Source organism: Trachypithecus francoisi, unplaced genomic scaffold (assembly GCF_009764315.1).
Source record: "Trachypithecus francoisi isolate TF-2019V2 unplaced genomic scaffold, Tfra_2.0 Lachesis_group12, whole genome shotgun sequence".
Classification (NCBI taxonomy): Eukaryota; Metazoa; Chordata; class Mammalia; order Primates; family Cercopithecidae; genus Trachypithecus; species Trachypithecus francoisi.
Genome location: NW_022681457.1, coordinates 13,191,256 through 13,213,621, shown reverse-complemented (window position 1 = coordinate 13,213,621; position 22,366 = coordinate 13,191,256). Strand labels below are relative to the sequence as shown.

Genomic DNA, 22,366 nt, shown 5'->3' with positions numbered 1-22,366 from the left:
AGAGCTCTTGGGGTACTATAAAATTCTAGCTTATTATTAATGGCAAAAACCGCAATTACTTTTGCATCAACCTAATTAAACCCTAAAAAACATTGTAATCGGGGTTCTTGAGCCCCTTGGTCGCCTGTTCACACACCTGCATTCCACTTCTGTGGAGTGTACTTTCACCTCAATAAATCGCTTTCATTGGTTCGTTCTTTCGTTGCTTTTTTTGTGCGTTTTGTTCACTTCTTTGTTCACTGCACCAACAACCTGGACAATTCACAGTCAAGACTTTCCATCCGGTAACAAGAGTGCATTCATGTGAATTATAACACAGTAATGTTTATCAGTCTCTGCTTCCAGTGCAGGCATTTTGTGTCTAAACGATTGTATAAAGTGATACACGAATTTGGATTTGTAGCTTTTAGGAGCATTCACAATATTTTTAGCGCCTGGGAGCTTAAATTTCCAAAAATGTGAATTAATATTTTTGCAAACACTTGGGTGGTCAGTTACAAACAGGGATTCCCCAGGAATCTCAATATAGCCTCTAAGGAGGGGCGAGACCATCCTCTGCCCTAAAAGGATGCGCGCTTTAATGAGCCCCCTGAGGTGGAGCTGGGACTTCTGCAGAAGCGCCTTTGGGAAGCGGCACCTTTACTACCTTGGAACCTGGGGAACTACATTACCCAGAAAGCTCTACATTGAATGACAGCGCTACAGAACCAGTAAGGGCTCAGAATAAAGGCGTTTCTGTGTGCGCACGTAACGTAGTGGCGGGATTCTCAGCCTTCACTGGTAGCGGCCATTTTGGTTCATGTTGGGTGTGTGTGCGCTGTTTGTGAGGTGAGAGGCGCTGGAGCTGTGGGTCCGAACCGCGGTGTCTGAACCCAGAAGTTGGAGAAGAGTCCTTCTCGCTGCACAGAGGCGGATCGTAGGCCCCGTAACGGCGCCCGCCTCTCCCGGCCGTGCTTTCCCCCCGTACTCGGATGGCGGCGGCCGCACTGAGGCTCCCGGCTCAGGTAATTGTGCCTTCCCTGTCCTCAGGTCACCTCATCCTAACCCGAGTCCTAAAGCAGCGAGCGGGCGGCGACTGTTCACAGGTCTGCAGCCCGGACCCGGCGTCGGGATACTGAGGCGTTCGCGGGAGAGGTCCCTGTTTCTGACACCTATGGGAAGCGGTGGGTAGAGCGACAGGCACAGGGGCCGGCGCGGGCAATGGCCTGGAGTTGGACGGACCCGGGAGGATGGAACCGGGGGTTCACAGGCGCCCGTAGGGAACAATGTGTGAGGCGAAGCTTCTCTTGGAAGAGCAGGCTGGGGGCTGTGTATTCACTGTGAAGACGCTAGAAGCCATGGAGAGTTTCGAAGAAAGGAGGGATGCGATCCAAGTCCAGGCTTTTAATGTTTCCCAAAGGTCAAAGGAAGAACATAGTAGAGGGAATGAGGACCTTGGCGTTCTGGGAGGTTGACTCCCTTGTTGATAGATCACATAGGTGGTAGAGATGACATTTTGCCCTGAGACATGCAGATCAGACAACCACTCCGAGGTCACCTGGCTCCAGCGATAAGAACAGGTTCAAGGAAACCTCAGCTTATCAGATCCCCATTGTAACGTCTGCCTTCCCCTCAGACACTCCTGGCTGCAGAAGCACTTAAAGAACCCAGTGAGGGGGCCGGGCGAGGTGGCTCACGCCTGTAATCCCAGCACTTTGGGAGGCCCAGGCCGGCGGGTCACCTGAGGTCGGGAGTTCGAGACCAACCTGACCAACATGGAGAAACCCCATCTCTAACAAAAATACAAAATTAGCCGGGCATGGTGGCGCATGCCTGTAATCCCAGCTACTCGGAGGCAGAGGCAGGAGAATTGCTTGAACTCGGGAGGCAGAGGTTGCGGTGAGCCATTGCACTCCAGCCTGGGCAACAAGATGAAACTCTGGCAAAAAAAAAAAAACCTACAGAGGGAACTGGAAGGTGTTCCATTCCTTCACTGGCCTTATTCTCCATTCACATGTTCTCTAGCTTGTGATGTCCTGGAATACGGCCATGGATATCTGAAGCCACACCTGGTTCTGTGGGGGTGTGGAGCCATGCAAGAAGGCTTTCACAGAATGACTTGGGAACTGCATTGCTATTGGGAACCATGAGAATTCTGTGGTAATATTGGATCCTGTTTGAATTTGGCAAGCATACGCTGAATTCTGTCAGCCACATTGTGGCATGAGGCCAAAAATGAAAGCCCAATGTGATGGGCCACCTTGATGTGTGGTGATACTGTATGACCTCAAATGGCCTGAGCGCAAACCCCCTTCCCACTCTGTTCTATTGGATAATGTATCCTGGCCTAACAACCCTTTTCATTAAGGGATCAGGCACAGTTTCTGATTATTATACTTTGTTCTGGGTTTCAGTTCCATTTCTACTCAGAATTATTTAAGCAAGTCAGTGGAACCCTCTTGAGAAATCAGGGGCTATCACACCCTTTCCATCCTACAAAGTGTGCATAACACAGTCCCTGGTTTCCCTCTGTTGTCCACAGTGCAACCCCCATGTGGCCCTGTCTGCCAGGCTGTGAGTTATTTGATTTTGAAATTGCTGTTAATGGCATCTGTACTCTCAGGTGTCAGTTGTTTCCCCAACACTATAACCCTAAGGGGAGAATCCCACTCAGAGCAGTAGAAGGAAAAGAAGGGGATTAAAATACTTTAAGTTGTTGACCAGGCTTCAAGGCTCATGCTGTAATCTCAGCACTTTGGGAGGCTGAGGTGGGAGAATTGCTTGATGCCAGGAGTTTGAGATCAGCCTGGGCAAGTTAGCAAGACCCCAGCTCTTAAAAGAAAGTGGTTGATGTTGCACATGTTAAGATCCCATCTCCACAGAAGGCTGAGGCCTGGGAAAAGGGGTTTGAAGTTTCCGTGAGCCATGATCACACTACTCCCCTCCAGCTTGGGCGACCAGAGGAGAACCTAACTAAAAGAAACCAAAACTGTAATTTGTGTTAAGGCTCAAAAGAGGCTGATGGTTGGGGGATGTCTCATTGGGGTGGCCATGGCATGTGCCTGTGCTGTCTAAAGAATGGTGTGTAAGGCTGGGTGTGGTGGCTCATTCCTATAATACCAGCACTTTGGGAGGCCGAGGCGGGTAGATCACCTGAGATCAGGAGTTAGAGACCAGCCTAGCCAACATGGTGAAACCCCATTTCTGCTAAAAATACAAAAATTAGCCAGGTGTGGTGGCAGGTGCCTGTAATCCCAGTTACTTGGGAGGCTGAGGCAGGAGAATTGCTTGAACCCGGGAGGTGGAGGTTGCAGTGAGCTGAGATCCCACCACTGCACTTCAGCCTGGGCAACAAGAGTGAGACTCTGTCTCAGAAAAAAAGAAGGATGTGTATTTAGAGAGGGGAGTGTGTCTAATGGACCCAGGCAACTGCATTGGGCTTTATGTGAGCTTGGATATACCAGAAGCATTGGCTGTCAGGAGGGGGTGGACCCTTTTATGTTAAGAGCACAGCATAGCCAGGTGCTGTGGCGCACGCCTGTAATCCCAGCACTTTGGGAGGCCGAGGCGGTGGATCATGAGGTCAGAAGTTCAAGACCAGCCTGGCCAAGATGGTGAAATCCTGTCTCTACCAAAAATACAAAAATGAGCCAGAAGTGGTGGTGGGTGCCTGTAATCCCAGCTACTCGGGAGACTGAGGCAGAGAATTACTTGAACCCAGGAGGCAGAGGTTGCAGTGAGCCGAGGTCATGCCACTGCACTCCAGCCTGGGTGACAGAGCAAGACTCCGTCTCAAAAAAAAAAAAGTGCAGCATAGATCCCTATTATCCCCCTACTTATTAATTGCTGATGGCTATACTGAGTGACCCATGGGCTCACAAAGAGACAAAGGCACCAGTGGACTAGTCTCTCCTCTGTGCTTAGGATCTTGGGAGGAGGATGGGCAAGGGGGTGGGGATGTGGGAGAGGTGGATTGTGGTACCTCAGCATAGGAACTGTTTGTGGTTTCATCTGTTACCATCATAGCAGGGCACTGTGGCATTTGAAGACGTGGCTGTGAACTTTTCCCAGGAAGAATGGAGTCTCCTTAGTGAGGTTCAGAGATGCCTTTACCATGATGTGATGCTGGAGAACTGGGTACTTATATCCTCCCTGGGTAAGTTCCTCACACCCTCTCCTATTTCTTGAATAAGTCTTTGCCCTTCCCATTTTTTCCCATTGGCAAGACTGTTTTTATCATGTTGGGACCCTGGGCACAGCTTCCTTCTCTACTTCTCTGGGTAGGTTTTGTGATTTGTAGGTCTGAGGTTTGTGTACTACCTTCTCTCCTTGAGCAGTCCCAATACCTGCTTTGCTGCAGACTCTCAGGGAAGGAGTCAGAGTCAGGTGTCTTGTAATCAATCTAATGCATTTCACCTTGCTTGTCCCCTCGCTGTTTGACTTGGTCCAGATCTGAGACTCCTGTGTGTCCAGGTTCTACTTCCTTCCTTTGGCTGACATTACTTGATGCCTGCCTGTGGCAGGAATTGCCATCTCTCATGTTGTCACTGCCTACATAGACCAAAGGCAAGACCCTCCTTAGAAATTCTGTTTTTAGTAATTAATTTCCTTTCCTGTGTGTTGTCATGTTTTGAGCCACTGTTGCTGAAAAGTACCCAGCACATATTGGCAAGAGGAAGAGGATAGGGAGTCCAGTGATGTGGCCTTTGTCACCAGCCAGCATTTCAGTTTAATCAGGTGCAAATGGCCTTCCTGGCTTATCAGTATTTGCTGCCACAGAGGCTAGTTGCCCCAGTTCTGCCTTATCTTTGCCTTAGTACTTATGCCATCCAGGTTCCATGTACTTAATCATCTTGGTGGTGGGATGGAGAGTCCTCAGTGCTCCAGAAGAGGCAACTGAATCCATACTCAGCCTGATGTGCTGAGAGGGAACCTGTCGCTGAGGAGTGGCACCTGGTGGGAGGGCATGAGTTTGAGATTTTATTCAAATCATATCAGAAAGCTATTCTATTTGACTAGTATTTTTGTGGCCAGTAGGCACTTACTATTTCTGTCTTCTCCATTCTTGAGAGCCTCGAATTTGTCAGTTGTACACCTTGTCACTTGTACTCTGATATCCATCCCCCAACGAATCTTCAAGTCTCTGGACTCCACATCTCAACTGTTTATTTTCTCATGTTTCCTTCCAGAGTGCTGTCCGATACTGGCATACACATTGTGTATTAGCAAGTGTATACAAATTGTTAAACTGTTCTGAGCAAGAGCTGTTGTAATCATTTTCTTAGGCCTGAACATAGCCTTCTGTGTAGCATTAACATGTCATCAGATAATTTCCTGCAGACAAGTGGTTTGCAAAGGAAAGAGTTATACACCAGGCACATTGGCTTACACCTGTAATCCTAGCACTTTGGGAGGCCGATGTGGACGGATTTCTTGAACCCGGGAGTTTGAGACCAGCCTGGGCAACAAGGCGAAACCCCACCTCTATAAAAAGTAGCTGGGCATATTGGCATGTGCCTGTGGTCCCGGCTACTGTGGAGGCTGAGGTGGGAGGATCATCTGAGCCCAGGAGACAGAGATTATCCCATTGCACTCCATGCTGGATCACAGAGTGAGACCCTGTCTCTCAAGAAGAGAGAGAGAGAAAAAAAAAAAAGAATTGTAGACCCTGGCTCAGTTCTCGGTGTTCATGTATGCTTATGCCCTTCATATCATGGTGCCTACATTCTGTGACCTTTATAGCCCATTAATGATAGCCTCATCTTCCACATAAAGCCAACATTCATTCTGTTCCTGCAAATATTTCCATGGAGTAATTCCTCGGTTTGTCAGACATGCTTGTGGGTGGGCTGTGCCTTCCCACCAGAGTTAACTTGAACTCATCAGCATTTTCTTGCTTTCAGGTTATTGGTGTGGATCAGAAGATGAGGAGGCACCTTCTAAGCAGAACATTTCTATACAAAGAGTGTCTCAGGTCAACACTCCTAGGGTAGGTGTGTCTCCCAAGAAGGCCCACTCTTGTGAAATGTGTGGTGCAATCTTGAAAGACATTTTGCACTTGGGAGATCATCAGGGGACACATCACAAGCAGAAACTGCACAGGTGTGAGGCATGGGGGAATAAATTGTATGATAGTTCAAACCATCAGCACCAGAATCAGTACCTTGGAGAGAAACCCTGTAGAAGCAGTGTTGAAGAAGCATTGTTTGTGAAGAGGTGTAAGTTCCATGTGTCAGAGGAGTCATCTGTCTTCATTCAGAGTGGGAAGGACTTTTTGCCCAGCTCAGGATTACTGCAGCAGGAGGCCACTCACACTGGGGAGAAGTCAAACAGCAAACCTGAGTGTGAGTCTCCCTTTCAGAGGGGAAATACTCATTACAGCTGTGGAGAATGCATGAAACATTCTGGCACCAAACACATACTTGTTCAACAGCAGAGACTTCTCCCTAGAGAAGAATGTTATTGCTGCGAATGTGGGAAATCCTTTATCAAATATGATGGCTTCAGTAATCATCAGAGAGTTCACACTGGGAAAAGACCTTATGAATGTGGAGAATGTGGGAAATCTTTTAGTCATAAGGGCAGCCTTGTTCAGCATCAGCGAGTTCATACTGGAGAAAGACCTTATGAGTGTGGAGAATGTGGGAAATCTTTTAGTCAAAATGGTACCCTCATTAAACATCAACGAGTTCACACTGGAGAAAGACCTTATGAGTGTGAAGAATGTGGGAAATGTTTTACTCAGAAGGGCAATCTGATTCAACATCAACGAGGTCACACTAGTGAAAGACCTTATGAGTGTGAAGAATGTGGAAAATGTTTTAATCAAAAGGGCACCCTCACTGAACATCATCGAGTTCACACTAGAGAAAGACCTTATGAGTGTGGAGAATGTGGGAAATCTTTTAGTCGAAAGGGACACCTTAGGAACCATCAGCGAGGTCACACTGGAGAAAGACCTTATGAGTGTGGAGAATGTGGGAAATCTTTTAGTCGAAAGGGCAACCTCATTCAGCATCAGCGAAGCCACACTGGAGAAAGGCCTTACGAGTGTAGGGAGTGTAGGAAATTATTTAGGGGCAAGTCCCACCTCACTGAACACCAGAGAGTTCACACTGGAGAAAGGCCATATGAATGTAATGAATGTGGGAAATCATTTCTAGACAGCTCTGGGTTTCGTGTTCATCAGAGAGTTCACACTGGAGAAAAACCATTTGAGTGCAGTGAATGTGGGAAATCATTTCCTCAAAGCTGTTCCCTCCTTCGACATCGGAGAGTTCATACTGGAGAAAGGCCTTATGAGTGTGGAGAATGTGGAAAGTCATTTCATCAGAGCTCTTCCCTCCTTCGACATCAGAAAATTCATACTGCAGAAAGACCTTATGAATGCAGAGAATGTGGGAAATTCTTCTTCAGTCTCCTTGAACACAGGAGAGTTCACACTGGAGAAAGGCCTTATGAATGCAGTGAATGTGGAAAAACATTTACTCGAAGATCTGCGCATTTTAAACATCAGAGACTTCATACTCGAGGAAAGCCTTATGAGTGCAGTGAATGTGGGAAAGCCTTTGCTGAAACGTTCAGTCTTACTGAACACAGGAGAGTTCACACTGGAGAAAGGCCTTATGAGTGCAGTGAATGTGGAAAATCATTTCATCGAAGCTCTTCTCTCCTTCGACATCAGAGAGTTCACACAGAAAAAAGTCCTTACAAGTGAAAGAAATTTGGGAAATTCTTTAGCTAAATCCCTGTGTATCCTCTTGATCAGAGGGTTCTTACTGGATCAGGACCTTATGAGTGTGACAAACGTGGGATATTTTTTATGCAGAAGTCTTGCTTTATTACATACAGAAGAGCTTCCACTGCAGAAGTGCCTCTTGAGTGCGATGAATGTGAGAAAGCCTTCCACCTTCTCTCATCGGATAACAGATTGTTCTCTTAAGGAAACTGTACACGTATAGGAAATATTACTTCTTGTAAAACATAACACTGGAGGAGATGCCTTATGAGGGAGCCATCTGCCTATATTGAATGACATACATACAGCATCTGCATAAACTCGATTATGTTAGAGCTGCATGGCATTTTTCACCCTGCCGTGTTCCCTTGCCAGACTTATGTGACTGCCAGTTATCTGGCAACCATTCTATGTCAGTCATGAGGCAGGTGTTCACCGTGCATCTTTCACTCACCCCATGATGTTCCGGAAGTAAACCTTGGTTGTCTTTCATTGGCCAGAGGAATTGGTGAGTAGTTTTGGCTGTCATTCCTTTCTCATTTATTTCTGATGAGTGAGACCATGGATCTATCTCAGTACTGGACCAGAGGAGTCTTCTGTCAGCTTGAAAAGATGGACTACCTTTTTCAGGGACCTTATGGGTCTCATGTGATTCTTTAAGTGGAATTTTTCAGCCTCTTAAGTTCCAACCAAAGAACATTCTGCCTCCCATTGCTCTGATTTGCGCAATGACTAAGGCCTTATTGTTTAAGCTTCCTTCAATCTTGAGAGTTGTATTTACTCTTTGGGGTGGTTCAGAAACAAGTGGGTTCTGATGTCCTAAAGGGGCAAACAACTTTTGTTGGGATCACTGGACTTTGAGTGCCTCAGAGGGGACAGTATGATGACAGAATATACTGTCTCTTCACTTGTGGCATAGTTTTCATGGCTGCCCAAGGCCTCCAAAGACTCCAGAACTTTGTGGTCCTTATTTGTTGACTAGATACTCCAATAATTTCTGGGTTTATAGATCAACCTGAGAAGGGAACAGTGTTTGTGACATGCTCTGGTGCTTCTGAGATGAACATGAGATTTTTCTGTCTTTTACAAGGGATATTGCATTCTGCTCAGTACTGCTGAGGGAAATCTGTTCCCTAGATCCTGCAGTGCAGCCGTGTGCCCTGATATCCAGAGTTTCATAGGGTGGTGTCCCAGGTTATGAGATTATAACAGGAAATCATAATTTATAGAATTTCTGCATTTATAGGCAGTGGAGGACACTGCAAGAACAGAGTTGGAATGCACGTCATTCAAAAGGACATCCACATTGATTCAGTTACTGTGTGTGGTGGACCTTCAGGTACAGAAATTCTCAGAACCTCTGTAATTATGAATCTTGTGTAGCTGAGGCCATTGTCAAAGGAAATAATATAAAAGATTTATGGATTCCTGTACCTTTTCTCAACTGTTCATGTCAGGGCCATTCCTGCACTGGCAGGAGGAAGAGGATGGGGAGAAAGGAGATCTCTTAGTCCAGTGATGTGGTCTTTGTGACCAACCAGTGTTCCAGTCTAATCAGGTGAAAATGACCTTCCTGGCTCAATCAGTATTTGCTACCACAGAGACTCATTGCCACACTTAGGACATGAGATTTTGTATAGTTGTCAAGCATGTTTGTCAAAAATAATAGAAAATCCATTTTTTTTTTTTTTTTTTTTTTTTGAGACGGAGTCTGGCTCTGTCGCCCAGGCTGGAGTGCAGTGGCGCGATCTCGGCTCACTGCAAGCTCCGCCTCCTGGGTTTACGCCATTCTCCTGCCTCAGCCTCCCGAGTAGCTGGGACTACAGGCGCCCGCCACCTCGCCCGGCTAGTTTTTTGTATTTTTTAGTAGAGATGGGGTTTCACCGTGTAGACCAGGATGGTCTCGATCTCCTGACCTCGTGATCCACCCGTCTCGGCCTCCCAAAGTGCTGGGATTACAGGCTTGAGCCACCGCGCCCGGCCTTTTTTTTTATTTTCTAAGACAAGGTGTTGCTCTGTGACCCAGGCTGGAGTACAGTGGCAAGATCATAGTTTGCTGCAGCCTCAGACTCTTCAAGCAATCCTTTTCCCTCAGCCTCCCAAAGTGCTGGGATTACAGGCCTGAGCCATCATGTCCAGCCCACATTTTTCTTTTGAACCAATTATTAAAAGCCATAATAAGGAATAAATGACATTCAGTAAACTATACATATTTAAACTGTACCGTGTGAGAAGTTTAGACTTTCATAGAAACCCATGAAAGTGGCCGGGTGCAGTGGCTCACGCCTGCAATCCCCATACTTTGGGAGGCTGAGGCGGGTGGATCACAAGGTTAGAAGATCGAGACCATCCTGGCTAACACAGTGAAACCCCGTCTCTACTAAAAATACAAAAAAAATGGCTGGGCGCAGTGGCTCACGCCTGTAATCCCAGCACTTTGGGAGGCCAAGGCGGGTGGATCACGAGGTCAGGAGATCGAGACCATCCTGGCTAACAAGGTGAAACCTCGTCTCTACTAAAAAATACAAAAAAAAATATCCAGACGTGGTCGTGGATGCCTGTAGTCCCAGCTACTCGGGATTCTAAGGCAGGAGAATGGCTTGAACCCGGGAGGTGGAGCTTGCAGTGAGCCGAGATCACGCAACTGCACTCCAGCCTGGGCGACAGAGTGAGACTCCATCTCAAAAAACAAAAAAGAAAGAAACCCTTGGAAGTATAATTTATCCATCGCCTTCATATTTACCTGGAGCCTATTGTTTTTTATTTACTTTTTGGAGTCGGAATCTCACTCTGTTACCTGACTGGAGTGCAGCGACATAATCATAGCTCACTGTAATCTGAAATTCCTGGGCTCAGGCAGTCCTCCCACCTCAGTCTTCTGAGTAGCTGGAATCATAGGCTTGAGCCACCATGCCTGCTTCGTTTTGTTTTGTTTTGTTTTTGAGACAGACTCTCACTCTGTTGCCCAGCTTGGAGTGAAGTGACGTGATCTCGGCTCACTGCAACCTCCACCTCCTGGGTTCAAGCGATTCTTCTGCCTCAGCCTCCAGAGTAGCTGGGACTTCATGTATGCACAACCACGCCCGGCTAGTGTTTGTATTTTTAGTAGATACGGAGTTTCAACATGTTGTCCAGGCTGGTCTCGAACTCCTGACCTCAAGTGATCCACCTGTCTCGGCCTCCCAAAGTGAAGATTACAGGTGTGAGCCACTGCACCCGGCATTACTATTATTATTTTTTAAAGAGATGAAGCCTCACTATGTTGTCCTACCTAGAGCCTTGTTACCCAGGCTGGAATGCAGTGTCGCCATCTCGGCTCACTGCAACCTCCATCGCCTGGGTTCAACAGATTCTCCCACCTTAGCTTCCCTATTAGCTAGGATTACAAGCATGTACTATCACACCTGGCTACTTTTTTTGTATTTTTATTAGAGACAGTATTACCCTGTTGGTCAGGCTGGTCTCGAACTCCTGACCTCAAGTGATCCACCTGTCTTGCCCTCCCAAAGTTCTGGGATTACAGGTGTGAGCCACTGTGCATGGCTGAGCCTTTTAATAGGATGTTCCTCTCTGCTCTTCAGACAACCATTGATTTAGTAAGTATGCTTTAAAACAGATTAGTTTGTGTTTTCTGAAATTTTATATGAATGATATCTTAAACTATTTCCTCTTTTCATTTTTGGGTTCTCTACTGTGTCATTTATTTTGCTATTAGTGATGATATATGACTGATTCATTCCTTTTATATTCCTAAGAAGTATGACATGCTGTGAAACATCAGTGTTTGCATATTAATCCATCTGTTTATATTTGATTTGCTTCTCACTTTTGTCTGTTATAAATAATACGGATACAGACATTTGAATATAATTCTTCATATCCATATATTTTACTCCTCTTATGTTAATATCTCCATGTGCAGTGCCTGAGTCACATGGTAGGTAAAACTTTTTAAGAAATACCAGGCTGGCCGGGCGCGGTGGCTCAAGCCTGTAATCCCAGCACTTTGGGAGGCCGAGACGGGCGGATCACGAGGTCAGGAGATCGAGACCATCCTGGCTAACACGGTGAAACCCCGTCTCTACTAAAAAAATACAAAAAACTGGCCGGGCGCGGTGGCTCAAGCCTGTAATCCCAGCACTTTGGGAGGCCGAGACGGGCGGATCACGAGGTCAGGAGATCGAGACCATCCTGGCTAACAAGGTGAAACCCCGTCTCTACTAAAAAATATAAAAAATTAGCCGGGCGAGGTGGCGGGCGCCTGTAGTCCCAGCTACTCGGGAGGCTGAGGCAGGAGAATGGCATGAGCCCGGGAGGCGGAGCTTGCAGTGAGCTGAGATCTGGCCACAGCACTCTAGCCTGGGCGACAGAGCAAGACTCCGTCTCAAAAAAAAAAAAAAAAAAAAAATACAAAAAACTAGCCAGGCGAGGTGGCGGGCGCCTGTAGTCACAGCTACTCCGGAGGCTGAGGCAGGAGAATGGCGTAAATCCAGGAGGCGGAGCTTGCAGTGAGCTGAGATCTGGCCACTGCACTCCAGCCTGGGTTACTGAGCAAGACTCCGTCTCAAAAAAAAAAAAAAAAAAAAAGAAATACCAGGCTGAGCGTGGTGGCTTAGCTGGGCGTGGTGGCTTACGCCTATAATCCCAGCACTTTGGGAGGTGGAGGCGGACAGATCACCTGAGGTTGAGAGTTCGAGACCAGCCTGACCAACATGGAGAAACCGCATCTCTACTAAAAATACAAATTCGTTGGGTGTGGTGGCGCATGCCTGTAATCCCAGCTATTTGGGAGGCTGAGACAGTTGAAACCAGGAGGCAGAAATTGCAGTGGGCCGAGTCACACTGTTGCACTCCAGTCTGGGCAACAACAGTGAAACTCCGTCTCAAAAAAAAAAAACAAGGCCGGGCGTGGTGGTTCACGCCTGTAATCCCAGCACTTTGGGAGGCCAAGGCAGACGGATCATGAGGTCAGGAGATCAAGATCATCCTGGCTAATATGGTGAAAACCCGTCTCTACTAAATATACAAAAAGTTAGCCGGACGAGGTGGCGGGTGCCTGTGGTCCCAGCTACTCCAAAGGCTGAGGCAGGAGAATGGCATGAACCCGGGAGGCGGAGCTTGCAGTGATCCAAGATCGTGCCACTGCACTCCAGCCTAGGCTACAGAGCAAGACTCTGTCTGAAAAAAAAAGAAAAGAAGTACCAAACTGGGCCGGGCATGGTGGCTCATGCCTGCAATCCCAGCACTTTGGGAGGCTGAGGCGGGTGGATTACCTGAGGTCAGGAGTTTGAGACCAGCCTGGCCAACATGGTGGAACCCCATCTCTACTAAAAAAATTAGCTGAGTATGGTGGCACGCATCTGTAGTCCCAAGTACTTGGGAAGCTGAGGCAAGAGAATTTCTTGAACCCAGGAGAGGGAGGTTGCAGTGAGTTGAGATCGCATCACTGCACTCCAGCCTGGGCAACAAGAGCGAAACTCTGAAAAAATAAAAAAAAAAAAAAAAGATACCAAACTGACCTAAATTAAAATGATTACTTCCTTTTGTATTCCTACCGTCAGTGTCTGAGAATTCTGGTTAGCCTTTTAAATTTTCATTTTTTAGGCCAGGCGCAGTGGCTTACGCCTGTAATCCCAGCACTTTGGGAGGCCAAGGGGGGCGAATCATGAGGTCAGGAGATCGAGACCATCCTCATGGTGGAACCCCGTCTCTACTAAAAAAAAAAAAAAAAAAAAAAAAAAAAAAAATGGCCGGGCGTGGTGGCTGGTGCCTGTAGTCCCAGCTACTCTGAAGGCTGAGGCAGGAGAATGGCGTGAACCCAGGAGGCGGAGCTTGCAGTGAGCCAGTATTGCACCACTGCACTTGATCCCGGGCGACAGAACGAGACTCCGTCTCAAAAAAAAAAAAAATGCATTTTTAAAATACATAGTTATTTCTTATTAGGTAAAGTGTCTCTTCATGTGTGTTGCTTCACAAAAATGAACTTTGTGAAAAAAATTCACAAAAATGAATTTTGTTTATTTTCCATTACATTAAGAAATAAGAAAATAAGCCAGGCGCAGTGGCTCATGCTTGTAATCCCAGCACTTTGGGAGGGCAAGGTGGCAGATCACCTGAGGTCAGGAGTTTGGAACCAGCCTGACCAACATGGAGAAACCCCGTCTCTACTAAAAATACAAAATTAGCTGGGCGGGGTGGCACATGCCTATAATCCCAGCTACTGGGGAGACTGAGGCAGGAGAATCGCTTGAACCTGGGAGGCAGGGTTGCGGTGAGCCAAGATTGTGCCATTGCACTCCAGCCTGGGCAACAAGAGCGAAACTCAAGAAAAAAAAATGGTGGAGTGTGCTGGTGTGCTCCTGTAGTCCTAGTTACTCAGGAGGCTGTAGTCGGAAGATCACGTGAGCCTGGGAAATCAAGGCTGCTCTGAGCTATGATCACACCACTGTGCTCCAGCCTGGGTGACAGAACAAGACCTTGTCTGAAAAAAATAAAAGATTATGCTGGGCGCAGTGGCTCACACCTGTAATCCCAGCACTTTGGGAGGCTGAGGCGGGCAGATAACCTGAGGTCAGGAATTCAAGACTAGCCTGGCCAACGTGGAACCCCTCTCTACTAAAAATACAAAAATTAGCAGGACATGGTTGTGGGCACCTGTAATCCCAGCTACTTGGGAGGCTGAGGTAGGAGAATCACTTGAACCCAGGAGGTAGAGGTTGCAGTGAGCCAAGATCATCCCATTGCACTCCATCTCAAAAAAAAAAAAAAAATATATATATATATATATATATATAGTATCTTTTGGCATAAATGGATTAAGTAAGTCTGTCACTAAATAGAAAAATACTCCCATCTGCAATGAAATAGAAAGTTGCTTATGGTTCTTTTGTTTTTTGAGACGGAGTCTCCATCTGTCTGTCCAGGCTGGAGTGTCACGATCTCAGCTCACTGCAGCCTCTGCCTCCAGGGTTCAAGTGATTCTCTTGCCTTAGCCTCCTGAGTAGCTGGGATTACAGGCATGCATCACCATGCCTGGCTAATTTTTGTATTTTTAGTAGAGACGGGGTTTTACCATGTTGTTCAAGCTGGTCTCGAACTCCTGACCTTGTGATCCACCCACCTCAGCCTCCCAAAGTGCTAGGATTTCAGGCATGAGCCATGGTGCCTGGCCCTTTTTTTTTTTTTTTTTTTTTTGAGACAGTCTCACTGTGTTGTCCAGGCTGGGTACAGTGTGACACAATCACAATTCACTTCTGCCTTGACCTGCTGGACTCAAGCTGTCCTCCCACCTCATGCCTCCCAACTTGCTAGGATAGGCATGTGTCACCATGCTCAGCTAATTTTAAATTTTTTTCTGTAGAGATTAGGTCTCACCATTTTGCCCCGGCTGCTCTCAAAACTCCTGGGCTCAAGGGATTTTCCCACCTTGGCCTCCCAAAATGCTAAGATTACAGGTTGAGTAACTGTCTGGCATGCTTTTGGTTTTTATCTTGAAATTTAACAAAGTGCTGTCCCATGTATTTAAGTATCAAACGTATAACTGAATTTTCTTTCTTTTCAAGGATCTCAAGGGCATTTCCCTTTGCCCACCTCACCTTTTCATATTTGGCAAACTATATGCATTTGCCTCCAGCCCAAGATTATAGATATGAACTGATTATGATCTGCATGTTCTGTCATTGAGTTCAAGTGTATCCTTACAGAAGAGCCACCGTGGAAGTCGTGGGTAAATATGTGTTGGATTGGTAGCTCCCTCTTGGAGAATTTCTTGCGAATTACACAGTAATAGGGGAACTCATTTAACTGGAGATACAATCTGAATTTGTAAAATGTGGCCCATTTTCTAACATTTTTATTTTACATACTCTCCCCTGTCTTCTGGGTTGCTGAAACTAACAAAGAGATTAATAAAAACCCATCTTGTCATGTACAGGGACTCATGCCTTTAATTCCAGCATTTTGGGAGACTAAGGCACATCCTTGAGGCCAGGAGTTCGAGACTGTATAACAGATACATCTGACAGTCATAACTCAAGCACACCTTAAGAATGACCCTGTGGTCTAAGAAGAGTGTTGGTTCAACGTTCCAAACAAAGGAATCTGGGAGTGGCCAACCCAGAGGTTTCTGAACCCCTGGCCTGTTCCTTGGAATGAGGCCCTTTGTTTTGAGCTGGGTGGAGGGTGATAAGTGAGAATACTGTATGAGGCCGGGCGCGGTGGCTCAAGCCTGTAATCCCAGCACTTTGGGAGGCCGAGACGGGTGGATCACAAGGTCAGGAGATTGAGACCATCCTGGCTAACATGGTGAAACCCCGTCTCTACTAAAAAAAAATACAAAAAACTAGCCGGGCGAGGTGGCGGGCGCCTGTAGTCCCAGCTACTGGGGAGGCTGAGGCAGGAGAATGGCGTGAACCCAGGAGGTGGAGCTTGCAGTGAGCTGAGATCCGGCCACTGCATTCCAGCCTGGGCGACAGAGCGAGACTCCGTCTCAAAAAAAAAAAGAAAATACTGTATGAACTGCATGCTTCTTACAAATGATAGTGATTTTCTTGTCCAGCCTGCTGCTCCTGGACTGCCCCGTATCTGAGTCCTCAATAAACCCTGTGTCTCGTTTTCTTTTTTCTCTTTTTTTTTGAGATGGAGTTTCATTCTTGCTGCCCAGGCTGGAGTGCAATGGCGTGATCTCGGCTCACCACAGCCTCCACCTCCCGGTGCAAGCGATTCTCCTGCCTCAGCCTCCCAAGTAGCTGGGATTACAGGCATGTGCCTCTACACCCGGCTAATTTGTATTTTTAGTAGAGATGAGGTTTCTCCATTTTGGTCAGGGTGGTCTCGAACTCCTAACCTCAGGTGATCCACATGCCTCAGCCTCCCAAAGTGCTAGGATTACAGACATGAGCCACCGCGCCTGGCCCTATGTCTCAGTTCTAGCTCTGGCTCTCATTCACTTCTTGTACGTGGTGCCATCCTTATTGGAGTCAATAGGGTAGGGATCAAGCATGATAGAGACCAGCTGGGCAACACAGCACCTGTCTGTATCAAAACAGCTGGGCATGGTGGCACATGCTTGTAGTCCTTGCTGTGTGGGAGACTGTGGCAGGAGGATCATTTGAGCCCAAGGATTTGAGGTTACAGTGGGCTATGATTGCCCCACTGCACTGTAGCCTCGGCAGCAGAGCAAGACCCTGTCTCTCACCTGGCAAAATTAGCAGAAACTTTTCATATTACTTTGCTGAAGGCTCTTAAATTGGTTTTGCTTAACCTATAAACAACTCCCTTCAGAAAGCAAGTATTCCCTTGTGAGAAAATTACCTATCATCCCATGAGGTTGGATGGAGGATTGTATGAACCAACTTAATTCATGACCAGGCATGGTGACTCACGCCTGTAATCCCAGCACTTTGGTAGGCCGAGGTGGGCGGATTGCCTGAGGTCAGGAGTTCCATACCAGCCTTGTCAACATGGTGAAACCTCATCTCTTCTAAAAATCCAAAAAGTAGCTGGGTGTGGTGGCAGGCACATGTAATCCCAGCTACTCTGGAGGCTGAGGCAGGAGAATCTCTGTTTTGTTTTGTTTTGTTTTGTTTTGTTTTGTTTTGTTTTGTTTTGTTTTTTGAGACGGAGTCTCGCTCTGTCGCTGGGGCTGGAGTGCAGTGGCTGGATCTCAGCTCACTGCAAGCTCCGCCTCCCGGGTTCACGCCATTCTCCTGCCTCAGCCTCCCGAGTAGCTGGGACTACAGGTGCCCACCACCTCGCCCGGCTAGTTTTTTGTATTTTTTAGTAGAGACGGGGTTTCACCGTGTTAGTCAGGATGGTCTCGATCTCCTGACCTCGTGATCTGCCCGTCTCGGCCTCCCAAAGTGCTGGGATTACAGGCTTCAGCCACCGCGCCCGGCCGTTTTGTTTTGTTTTGTTTTGAGACATAGTCTGTCACCCAGGCTGGAATGCAGTGGTGCAGCCTTCACTCACTGCAACCTCTGACTCCCGGGTTCAAGTGATTCTCTTGCCTCAACCTCCCGAGTAGCTGGGATTACATACATGGGCCACCATGCCCAGCTACTTTTTGTGTTTTTAGTAGAGACAGGGTTTCACCATGTTGGCCAGTCTGGTCTTGAACCTCTGACCTTAGGTGAGCCACTTGCCTCAGCCTCCCAAAGTGCTGGAATTACAGACATGAGCCACCGCACCTGGCAGGAGAATCACTTGAACCCGGGAGGTGGAGGTTGCAGTAAGCTGAGATTGCACCACTGCACTCCAACGTGGGCAACAGAGACTCTGTCTCAAAAAAAAAGGAAGAAGAAGAACCTCATTTTGAAGCCAAAACCATCAGACTGACCATTCCAATTATGTGCTGAGCATAATTTCATTTCATCTCTTGGACATGGGTGCTAACATTTCTCTGAGGTCCTAAGTTTTTTCACCATCTACTGATGCTTCCATAGACCCACTTCTGTCAAAACTGTTTGATAATTACCTAGTCAGTGTTTTCTTGTTTTTTTTGTTTTTTGTTTTTTGTTTTTTGTTTTTTTTTTGAGATGGAGTCTCGCTCTGTCGCCCAGGCCGGAGTGCAGTGGCCGGATCTCAGCTCACTGCAAGCTCCACCTCCCGGGTTCACACCATTCTCCTGCCTCAGCCTGTTTTATTGGTTTTTGCTTTTTGTACTTTTTTTGGTGGTGGGGGAGACGGAGTCTCGCTCTGTTGCCCAGGCTTTAGTGCAATGGCACGATCTAGGCTCACTACAATCTCTGCCTCCCGGGTTCAAGCAGTTCTTTTGTCTCAGCCTCCCAAGTAGCTGGGACGACAGGCACGTGCCACTATGCCCGACTCATTTTTTTTTTTTTTTTTTTTGAGACGCCCAGGCTGGAGTGCAGTGGCGCCATCTCTGCTCACTGCAAGGTCCTCCTCCTGGGTATACGCGTTTCTCCTGCCTCAGCCTCCCGAGTATCTGGGACTACAGGCACCTGTCACCATGCCTGGCTAATTTTTTTGTATTTTTAGTAGAGACAGGTTTCACCGTGTTAGCCAGGAAGGTCTCAATCTCCTGATCTCGTGATCCGCCCACTTCGGCCTCCCAAAGTGCTGGGATTACAGGCGTGAGCCGCTGCGCCGGGCCTAATTTTTGTATTTTTAGTAGAGACTGGGTGTCACCATATTGACCAGGCTGGTCTTGAACTCCTGACCTGGTGATCCGCCTACCTCGGCCTCCCAAAGTGCTGGGATTAAGGCGTGAGCCACTGTGCCCAGCCTACCTGGTCAGTATTAATAGGCTTTTGTATCTTGCAATTTACAACTCTTTCTTTCATGTAATACTAATTTTTCACGCAGAACACTCCCTGCTCTCAAGATAAATCAATGATAATAACTTCCCATCAATGACATGAACACATGGCTTTAACAAACGCCCAGTATGACCAGATGGAGAGCACCACCTTTAAGGACTGTTTGAAATGCTTGTTCCTTGGTGCTGTAAAGAAATAGCACTTGAACATTAATTTCCTCAGCAAGGCCATTTTTACTTTCTGCAGAAACGGTACACTCGCTGGCAGTTTTGCTATGAGAGTACACTGAACAAAGAAGACAGGGTCATTTATAACCTGATGCATCCACCTTATTGCTATTTCCGGTTTCCATTGGCTGAACACAAATTCACATTCTGTATTTGTCCTGATTGGCTAGCAACTTAGAACTTTTTAAAAAGAGGCAAAGGCAGAGGAAAACGAAGGAGGAATTAACTTGTGGAATGCTAAGAAAGGCAAAAACACTTTCAAATAAGGAAGAGGAACAGGATATGACTTAATGCTTCCTTAGACCAGCGTAAGCATGCCAAGGCAAATACTTAGGCTAAATTGTGGGAGCTAAGAACATAAAGTACATAGATTTTTTTTTTTTTTATCACAGCTAGCAGATACCTAAGAATGTTAAAACAGATCTTTGAATAAATTTTGCTTCTAAAAGAAGTTACCATTTATTCCTAATTAGATGGAGAGGAAAGTCTTTGAAGAGGAATCTCTACTTTTTACAGACTGTAGTCATCACCACTACCAAGATACCATTTCTTTTATTGTTTTTTGTTTGTTTGAGAGGTTTTTTTTGTTTGTTTTTTTGTTTTTTTTGAGATGGAGTCTCGCTTTTGTTGCCCGGGCTGGAGTGCAGTGGCCAGATCTCAGCTTACTGCAAGCTCTGCCTCACGGGTTTACGCCATTCTCCTGCCTCAGCCTCCGGAGTAGATGGGACTACAGGCGCCCGCCATCTCGCCCGGCTAGTTTTTTTGTATTTTTTAGTAGAGATGGGGTTTCACCATGTTAGCCAGGATGGTCTCCATCTCCTGACCTCGTGATCCGCCCGTCTTGGCCTCCCAAAGTGCTGGGATTACAGGCTTGAGCCACCGAGCCCGGCCCCCTGGGACTCTTAAGTGCCATTTTTTCAGTCCTTTGATCCGAGGACCCTGGAGAATCTCTAAACCCAGGATACTAAGGCCATGGCAGGTTGTATGGAGGTATTCTCATTTCTGTCAACCAATGTAAACACCCTTGGAAGGTTAACCCAGGAGTTGCCACCAGTTTGTGAAATGCTTAGAGATAAAATGGATCAAAGTGAGGAGGTGATATTACCCCAGTTCTATCTGGCTATAGGCTTCGTCTACTTGGACTCTGGTGCACACATTATGGGTTGAGGGAAGAGGAAGAAAGGTCAGAGATAAAGCTACTGCCATAATCCAGGTGAGGGTTAATGGATCAGATATGTGGAAAATCACGTGTGTCTGGATTCAGGATTCACTTTTTGTAAAGAGACAGCTAGGTTTTCTCCTTCCTTCCTCCCTCCCTCCCTCCCTCCCTCCCTCCCTTCCTCCCTTCCTCCTTCCTCCCTTCCTCCCTCGCTCCTTCCCTCCCTCCCTCCCTCCTTCCTTCCTTCCTCCCTTCCTCCCTTGCTCCTCCTCTTTTTTCCCTTTCTTTTTACTTTATGCGGATGCGGCGTTTCGATCTTGTCACCCAGGCTGGAGTGCAAGGGTGTGATCTCGGCTCACTGGAACCTCTGCCTCCCGGGTTCAAGCGATTCTCCTGCCTCAGCCTCCAAGGTAGCTGAGATTACAGGTGCGTGCTACCGCACCCCGCTAATTTTTGTATTTTTAGTAGAGACGAGATTTCACCGTGTTGGCCAGGCTGGTCTCAAACTCTTGATCTCAGGTGATCCTCCCGCCTTGGCCTCCCAGAGTGCTTGGATTATAGGCATGAGTCAGTGTGCCCAGCCGAGACGCTAGGTTTTTGTTTTGTTTAGTTTTGTTTTGTTTTTTTGAGACAAAGTTTCACTCTGTTGTCCAGGTTGGAGTCCAGTGGAACGGTCTCAGCTCACTGTAACCTCCACCTCCCAGGTTCAAGTGATTCTCCTGCCTCACCCTACCAAGTAGCTCGGATTACAGGCATTTACCACCACATTCGGCTAATTTTTCTATTTTTAGTAGAGATGGAGTTTCATCATATTGGCCAGGCTGGTCTCGAACTCCTGATCTCAGATGATTTGCCCACCTCAGCCTCCCAAAGTGCTGGGATTACAGACATGACCCATCACGCCTGACGGACAAATAGGTTTTCTAATGTGGATGATAAGGGCATGAAAGAGGAATCGGGCATGAGCCCAAGGATTTTGATCTTAGCAGCTGCAGCCATGGACGCTGCATCAGCTGACATGAAGTTGGTATTGACATAACATTGACTGGATATCAAGAGGGTTGTTTGACCAAATGAAGAGTTAGGGACCAATAAGTCATGGCATCAAATGGATAACTAGACATACAGGATGGGGTATCTGGGAGGGTGTTGATACTGGAGACGTCCGATATATGAAAGCTAATGGGTAAACTATGATAAGTTAGTTATGGGTCCCACTTAGGAGGACATGCTTCCGATTATGGTGGTAAATGTTTTCAGGGGCCAGGAAGGTGTGATTACAGGCTGAGGAGTGGATCTCTTACTTACGTCCCCGAGGGATGTTATTGGGCTTCCTAAACACCTGAGAGGGTGTGAGTGACCATCATGGCAGGACGTATCAGACGGTAGAGTTTGGAAGGGGACATAGACATCCAAGGAGAGAACAGACGAGATAGATGTATGCAGAAGCATAGGAGTAATTCAGGGAAGATGATACTTAGGACTGAGTCGGTGCCAAAGCTGCAACTATTTATCACTGTCTGGACTCACAAACGTTTTGAGAGGACTTTAGGAGTGCCTGTGGAGTTTCATTCAGCCTGGTGCATGTGGGCAGTGAAAAATATGCTCATCTGTGATAGTAGATTTGGTCTGGTTCACAAATCCAGGGGCTGGGCTTTATATGGCATTGGGTGGACAGAGGAGGGTTGCTACAGCTGAGGTCTCAGCTGGTGCAGCACAGAAGTGGGATAGGGCCGTGGATATCTGAAGCCACATGTGGTTCTGTGTGGCTATGGAGTCACTCAGGGAGACATTCACAGGATGATTTGGGATTACCACTGCTCTTGGAAACCGTGGAAATGCTGTGTTAATATTGGATCCTATTTGTATTTGTCAAGCATACTCTGGATACTTATCCACATTTTGGTAAAGGCCAGAATTGAAGGCCCAATATGATGTGTCACTTTGACACCTTGTGACAGTGGGACAACCTTAAAAGGTGTGA

General features: G+C 47.0%; 1 protein-coding gene across 2 annotated transcripts; it reads left to right on the top strand.

The window, feature by feature from the left end:
- Positions 1-775: 775 nt before the first annotated feature.
- Positions 776-15,907, top strand: ZNF418 (zinc finger protein 418). 2 transcript variants are annotated; one of them, XM_033224680.1, is made up of 4 exons: positions 776-1,004; positions 4,009-4,135; positions 5,883-8,225; positions 15,280-15,907. In XM_033224680.1, exons 1-3 carry the CDS (start codon positions 972-974, stop codon positions 7,694-7,696), a joined length of 1,974 nt encoding a protein of 657 aa, XP_033080571.1. In that variant the 5' UTR covers positions 776-971; the 3' UTR covers positions 7,697-8,225; positions 15,280-15,907. The 2 variants fall into 2 exon arrangements, with proteins under 2 accessions (XP_033080571.1, XP_033080570.1); XM_033224679.1 differs by having other exon boundaries at positions 4,006-4,135.
- The last annotated feature ends 6,459 nt before the right edge of the window (positions 15,908-22,366 follow it).